This window comes from Desmodus rotundus, chromosome 3 (genome assembly GCF_022682495.2).
Source record: "Desmodus rotundus isolate HL8 chromosome 3, HLdesRot8A.1, whole genome shotgun sequence".
Lineage (NCBI taxonomy): Eukaryota > Metazoa > Chordata > Mammalia > Chiroptera > Phyllostomidae > Desmodus > Desmodus rotundus.
In genome coordinates, this window is record NC_071389.1 from 23183601 (window position 1) to 23191380 (window position 7780).

General features: G+C 50.4%; 1 protein-coding gene across 1 annotated transcript; it reads right to left on the bottom strand.

Annotated features, from left to right (window-relative positions):
- Positions 1-1260: 1260 nt before the first annotated feature.
- On the bottom strand, positions 1261-7175 carry MRPS15 (mitochondrial ribosomal protein S15). The gene is made up of 8 exons (XM_024554800.4): positions 6948-7175; positions 6616-6660; positions 5458-5533; positions 4570-4618; positions 4039-4123; positions 3072-3130; positions 1651-1842; positions 1261-1410 (listed from the first exon to the last, which is right to left on the bottom strand). Exons 1-8 carry the CDS (start codon positions 7069-7071, stop codon positions 1276-1278), a joined length of 765 nt encoding a protein of 254 aa, XP_024410568.2. The 5' UTR covers positions 7072-7175; the 3' UTR covers positions 1261-1275.
- Positions 7176-7780: the final 605 nt, after the last annotated feature.

Sequence of the window (7780 nt, forward strand, 5' to 3'; positions counted from 1 at the left end):
GGTCTGTGGGCCGCATGCGACCCAGGATGGCTATGAGCGCAGCCCAACAAAAAATCACAAATTTACTTAAAACTACGAATTTTTTGTGATTCTGTGTTGCAGTGTATTTAATATGTGGCCCAGAGGTGCTAAAAGGTTGGACACCCCTGGGTAGGGTGTCACCCAGCGCAGCAGACCTACTACAGCCTCGTCTCTTGCAGTTTAGAGCAGCCTCTGAGCAGAGGGACCTGGGCTTGTTGTCTGCGCTGTTATTTCCCAGCAGTGACTGCGCAGCTGTTTGGAGGCTGAGCTTCTTCCTAAGTGAATTGGAGGGCACACCCATCTCACAGGGTTGCTGAGGAATCAATGAGATCATGCAAAGTGCCATGAAATCACCAATAAAGTGGTAACTGACTTTCCTTTTAGATGGGGGAAGGAACAGAAGTCCTTGAATTATTTGCATTCCCTCCCAAAAAGCTACTTGGAGTTAAGCCCCACCAGGTCCCCTATTCCCTGAAGCAAACCAGGCCGCTGTCTGTCCCGCTCCTGGAGGACATGTGCTGGAGGCTCTGCAGCCCCCTCCTTCCAGCTGTTACGCAGGCCTCCCATCCACTTCTCTGCCTTGAGGGCAGGGAACCCATCCTCCACTGCCATCTTGAGTCCAGGATCACCTTCCAGCCGTCTGCTGTACGTTTTTATATTGACAACCAACCATTTCTGTACATTTCAAATTGTAAAACCTACTGATCACCTTTCCTTCCAGCCACTCAGACTTGAAACCTGAGCCGTGGTTTCCAGCTCTATTGCCCTGGATCCTATTTTCAGTCACCAAACTCTGCTTTTTCTGCCAAAATCTTTCTCCTATTTTTCTCTTCATTTTTTTGTCTGCATTACTATGTTCGTCCATGCCACCTGGCTCTTTCCTCTCCTCCACTTGCACTGGCTGCCTACTGATGGGCAGATAGCCTTGGCATGGCATTCAGGGCACTCCACTCTGTCTCCAGCTGCCTCTACTCCCCTGGCCCTCTCACCCAGCAGCCAGCCAGCTACACTACCTCTGTGCCGCTGTGCCGTTTCACCTCCCCTGACACGCCACCTGGATGACACCTGGTGTGTGGGTGTGAGGTGTGCTATGACGCTGTGTCCTCTGATGGGTGAGGACAGCGACCCTGCCTCAGACAACTCTGGGATCCTGGAGCTGAATGAAAGAACGAGCGAAATCCTCCTCAGGTCACAAAGAGCCCCGCCTTCTCTCCCATTATTCTTCAAGGCAGAAAGATGTAACTTTAACAGAATTTATTGGTTTTCCTTGATTGCCTCTGGTCCAACTTTGGAAGAGCTTTCCGGGTTTATCTGGCCTTGTTTCCGGGCTGCGGCTGCGGCTTTTAAGGCCCTTTTTTGCTTCTTCAGCTTTTGAGCCTCCTGGTAAACCTGGAGATGGAAAGGAGCAGGAAAAGACTTTGTAATCCCATGTAAGACCTCTGACTGGGAGCAGCTGACACCCCCAGCTTGTAACCCCAGCCTTTCTCCATGGGGCCGGTGGCCTGTGAGCCACCGCAAGACCTTGGGGCCAGTTAGTTCTATGCCTTGATCAGAAAGAGATGCCCCTCCCTTCTCTCTCTGCCACAGTCCCAGAATGGGGCCAACCGGAACAGCGGTTTGGACTCATACCCGAATGCACAGAGCCTTCTTGGTCACCCAGCGGCGGTGGACTCTTTGGCGGTACAGAGGGGGGATGGTGTACTCAATCCCCAGCTCCTTGCACGTCTTCTCAAAGACTTTGTAGTTGGTCTTGCGGAGGTTTGTGAGCATCTTTTTCCTCTGGTCAATGCTCATCAGCAGATAGCGCTTGTGGGCTTTGTCCTGTAAGAGTTGGTATTCCTTTCCTTATTATGCACGTCAGTGGCGTGCCACTTCATAGTAACTAAGGATAGTCACTTTATCATCTCCCTGAAACGTCCCAACAGTCTCATGCAAATATTAGTGCAACTCTGAGGTAGGTATTGTTATTCCCATTTTACAGATGAGAAAATAAAGGCTCAATAATGATACCAGGTCTTGAATATGGGCCTACTGGTCTCACTCCAAATTCATGCTCTTTCCCTACACTATCCACTCAGCCCCTCACAGCTCAGCAAACTGTGAGCTGGAGTGGAGCAGAGGGAAGAACATTCGCTTTCCCGGGAAACCCCCACCCACAGCTAGGTGCTGCTCCACGAGAAAATTCTGCAGTGAGGCTAGTGGCTAGTGATCCACACTCCAGAACAGAACTCTGACCTTCAAGGAGCAGGCTCAACCCGTGCCATGGGACACTGAGATGTCAGCCTGGAGCTGGACTGGTCTGTATTCACAACTGTGTGTTTATTAAAAATACTAGCAGCTGTGGGCCCAACACTGTGTTGAGATATGGCATAATGGTTAAGAATACAGGCCCTGGAGTGAGATGACCTAGTTTCAAGTCCTGGCCCATCATTTCCCAGGCTGTGCCTTGAGGAATAATTTAACCACTACATGCCTAGATGATTCCTCCGTAAAATGGGATGGAAAGATGGGCACCAAGGTTAAATGAACTAGTGTGTGTAAAGTATTTAGGAAGAGGCCTAGATACTTTATTTGCATCATGTTGGCTGCTTGTATTATTTCATATAGTCCTTGCAATCCTGTCAGTAGGTACTATTATGACCCCCATTTTACAGACAGAACTGAGGCTCAGACATGTAAAGTAACTTTCCCAGAATCACGTAACTAGTTAAGTGGAAATGGTGAGCTATGATTTGAACCCAGAGTAGCCTGACCCCATTCATGCATTCAACAAATATTTACTGAGCATCTACTATGTGTCAGACACTGTGACCATGCTCTAAAGTTTGTGTTTTTGACCATTGGTGATGCTCAGTACAGCACCGGAAGGCTTCCATTTCTCTACTGGAGGTGGGAGGGAAATGTTTTTCCCACTGCAGCTGAGGGGTGGGCACCATGGTGTTGTAGCTTCCTCGAATCTCAAGCTGCCTCGTTGGACCCAGAGCCCTTCACCTGCAGATTCTTCTGCCCCCACTGCCGGTGTTCAGCTGTGAGCAATGCTCAAGGCTTACCTTTCGATGTTTCTGCATGTGTTCTTCATAATTGCGGATCTTGACCGTCAAGGCAACAACTGAAACCACAAACCACAGAGGATGAGAGCCAGGCACAGAGGAAGGAAGGGCCCGGATCTGGGTTATGTATTAAGACCTCAAGGAACAACAAATCACCAAGGCTCTTGTACAGCTCTCTGTAATTCCCGACGCACTCTGAATTTCAAGATCCCAAAAGACTTTGGATTATCTTTCCTTTAGAAAGCAAAGCCTAAGGAAGGGAAGTGCCTTAATATTATAAAAGTATCATCCCCAAACCATAGCAAATAGCATTCTTAACAGTACAATAAGTTAGAGTATTCCTATTAACGATTCAACACTGCACTAGAGGTCCTAGCCAATGCAATAAGATCAAATTCCCAAACTGCCAAGGGTCTGCTCCTTGCCTTTCCCCTTCCAGCTGCCACCCTTATCTCTGTGATTTTACTAATGAGTTTTCAGAATTATCAATGCCCACTCATCTCCTAAAGCCCAGAACATCCTTCCTTCAGGTATTCTCGTTCGATTCCTACCAATATTGCAAAAATGGGGTCAAAGGCAAGAGCAGAAGGTGGCCCCATGGAGAGACTGTAACTATGGCAGGCCCTTTCTGTACACAAAGAGTTCTGGGAGCACTCAGGGCAGTGGGAACCTTGGCTTTGACCATATGGCTCCTTCACACCGCCCCAGCTGCAGAGTGGAGGGAGACAGACGAATTTGGGTCCCTGAGGAACCCCGCTGAGCTCACAGAGGTACAAGGCAGGACCTGGGTGCTGACTCTAGCGTCACACCGCTTAGGATACACAATTTTCATCACCCTTGGTTCTTCCTGTCCCTCCCTTTAATATGCCACATCTAATTCCTACTGTACTTGTAGGTGAGAGCCTTGGATCAAGTACCAGTTAGCAGATTCCCCTGTACCCCGACTCCCCAAGGGCCCCCGACCAACTTCGAGCCTCCAGGGAACGGGTGTCCTCAGGGTTTGCCACAACCTTGTTCATCAATTGCGCTTGCTTGATTTTTAGCTTTTCCTTCTGTTGAAGACAGAGACAGAGAATCTGTGAAGTCTGCCACCCCATTAAGAACTAGCCCTCATACTTCCAAAGTCATGGCTACAGCCACGAGGCCATAAGGCTCAGGGCCTGGCCTCTGGCCAACCACATGGCTTTTCACATCTAGGTGAGCCCAAGGCCAGTGCTACTGATAGGAGAAATGGCTTGTTGGATGAATGTCCCTAAAGCTTGCTCATTCATTCAGGCATCAGATCTTTATTGAGTACTTACTGCTTGTCAGGTGCTAGGGGCATAAGGGGGGAACAAGACTATCCCTGCCCTTGAGCTGCTCGGTCTTGAGGTATTAACAAGTAGACAGACAATGATACTGGTGTAAGTGCTGTGAGTTGAGACGCACGGGACGGGAGGTGTCACCAGAGGAGAGGACAGAGGGAGGTTAAGGCTAAGGTTTGGCACAGTCCACTTACCTGGTTCGCCATTTCCAAAGATAAGAGTCTTTTCACGACATCATCAACCCTATGGAAAAATCACAGAAATGAGAGAAAGATGTGGGGGCACAGGGGGAAGGGGAAGCAATGCTGTTTTCATTTTAGTTTGAAAAGCAGGGATGATTCAACATTTCTCTTACAACAAATGAGTCTCTCTGGACATTGGCCACTTCCCACGGATTAAAAGTCAGCATGAATCTGATTTGCTGAGTTGAGAATGTGGAACGACGTGGTAACTACAGAAAATCATGGCCGTCAGCCCGAGTGTTCCAGGCTCATCCCAGGGAGCACAAAGGGAGGGTTTCCATTTTAGCTAGAATAAGGTTCAATCTGTCTTGAGACACTTCAATTCTGTAATCATTGTTTCTTTCTCAAGTCACACTACACAGTGGGAGGGACAAGAGGGGCTGCCCAGCTACCCCCGTTCAGGACAGGGCTGAGCAGAAGGATCCTGGTTTTGGTGTCATTTGGCCCAGAATTCAAACCCCAGGTTGTCCCTTAGGAGCTGTATGACATTTGGGCAGGTTGATAACCCATAAAATGGGGATAATATTTCTTTCCTCACAGAGCTTTTGAGGGGACCTCGGATGAGAAATCTCTACAAAGACCCATGAGACATGTTGCCTCCTTGGTATCTAATGGTATAGGGTCTCCATTCAGAGCACATGAAAACTAAGCAGTTGAGCCCCATAAGCTCCATCTGTCCCTGCTGCCCTCTTACTCTCACCAAGCCTGGGCTTCCATAGTTCTCTGCCCCCTTCTAAATCAAGCTCCATAGCAGGCCAGGCCTCGAGGCCACTGTCTTCCCCTTCCCTGGCGATCCTCCCAGGGACCCCTGCCTCATCAAAGAGATTTCTTCCTGCTTACTTCTCAATTCCAGGGATGTTCTGGTAATCTTTGAGCAGTGTGGAAGGGGGTGGGTCGTCATCTTGGCTGGGCTGGACTGTCAAATGGAGGGATGGAAAACATTCAGAGTCAACTCTCACTGCCCATCCTTCCAGACTTAACTGACTCTTCTTACCAACTCTATCAGAGACGAAGAAGTTCTCAAGCAAGGCACTGGATATCTCTGGGCTCGGTTTTCCTCTGCAACTCCCCAGGCACCTGTCTTGATATTTTATGCTAGGCGTAGATGGCCTTTACTAAGATCCTGTACTGTGCCTTCACCTCTCACACCTGTCTGGCTCTACCATTACCAGATCCCCAGCAGGATGGGTCCTCCTGTGGGTGTACTGAATTTGACTTCCTTCGAATTCTCCTCCCCAGTCTGATCCATAGCCCAGCACAGAACAGGCACTCAACAAACACTTGCCAACTGACTCAATGAGTGAAATAAGGGGGCCGAGGAGGAACCCCTAGCTTTAGGACACTTGAAATGTAAGCACAAGACACAGACCACAGGAAACTCTCAGCCCTGGAATGTGCATCCCAATCCTCCCTTCAAGGTGAGGGAGAGAGATGGGGGAGAACAACTTGTCCTCTCCAGGCGGACCCTACTCTGCCGCTGAGCAAGTAATAGTAATAAATACTAATACGTGCTATAGTTTACTGCACACAGTGCTAAGGCTGCTTTTCGTGTGTTATCATTGAATACTATCGAGGATCCTCTCAGATACTCTTACACTGGTTTTAGAATTAGAGTCAGCAGAATTAACTTGGCTAGCATCTTTACCAATATGCAGACTGCCTTGGAAGGGGAAACCACACCCTCCACCAAAGGAGGACAGGCACAAAGTGCTATATACTAGGTAGGCGTGGGTAGGGTCCCTCTGGCTAGCTCATTTTCTCTCATACCCAGTCGGAAGGTTCTCCTGCTCCCGTGCTCCGCCTCCCTTGCCCCGCAGGGAGGTTTTAGAGTATTGCTTTGTGACAAGGTGGACGTTGGGGGGCCTTCTGCTTTGGACCTCTGGCCCACCCCATGTAGTGGCTAAACTAGCCGCCTCGGTCCTCTCGGCCCCACCAAGTCTTCTATAGGCAGTCTCTTCCGCCCCAAGTTCCGCCCAAGTCCCACCCAGGAGCTCCTACCTGGTTTCTGGATGGCAGATCTGCGGGCGCCCCGGAGGAGGAGACCTATGCATAATAGAGAGGACTGAAGCCATGCCCTTAAATAGTCCAGCCTCGCTTCCTTCCTATGGCCCTCCTTCCACGGTCTTTGACCCTCTGCGCCTAACCGCCGTCCCATTTCTTCTGCACCACGCTGCCCCATGTCTCGCCCACCTCGCCTCACTTCTTCCCCACCCACCACCCTTTCTCTCTTAACCTGCCGCGGCAGTTCTCCCCTAACCTCGTCCTCCCTTGTCCTTCATCTCCGCCGAACCCTTTCCCTACTCCTGCTATCCCGTTTTTCAGCTCCTCACCGCGAGGAGGTGAGGGAAGGCCCCAGCGGTCGGATGGAATTCGGGCGCACCCTCCACCCGGCGGCCCTAGGAGTGGAGCTTGGGTGCGAATGGAACTCAGCACCCTCCACGCAGTCCTCAGCATGATGACTTCCGACCCCCGCGGGCGGCGCCGCCGTCGCCTTCGCGGTACAGACCGGGTTACACGGGCGCAGCCATACTGGCTCAGGCTCGACCAATCGAGTGCAGCAGCGAGACCAGAGCAGAGGAGGACCGAGAGGGTGGATTGGAAATGGAAATGGGTTGAGTGGAGAAGTCTGGTCTGGTTAGCGGTGGCTGGAGGTGGGGGACGTGGTGGTTGCCTGGCCGCGTTAGTGGGGTGCGGTGCTGTATACATTTTAAGATGCCACTTTTTCTTGGACGTAACATCCCACTCTTAATCCCACTCTACGTTCCTGATCTCGGCCCCGATTTTTTTGGGGGGGCCTCCTTGGGGGTCTGTCCTAGCCTTCTCCCCCGAATCTAGTGTTTCAACATCACTTCTACCCCCACCCCCCAAGCCCAGGATGAGACCCAGTAAGAACGACTGGATTTCAGCCTCCTCTCTGGCAGCCTTGTAGCCTGATGGTTAAGGTCGTGACCGTGGAATCTGACAGCTCTGGGTTGGAATCCTAACACCGCCATTTACTCACTGTGTGATTCCGTGGGCAAGTCACTCAGCCTTTCTGGTTCACAGTGTACTCATCCACTCATCCATCAAATGAGGGTGGTAATAACAGTATGTCCTTTTCAGGTTGTTAGAGGATGGACTGAGGAACTTGTATGCAAAGCACCCCTTATATAGTGAGTATTCA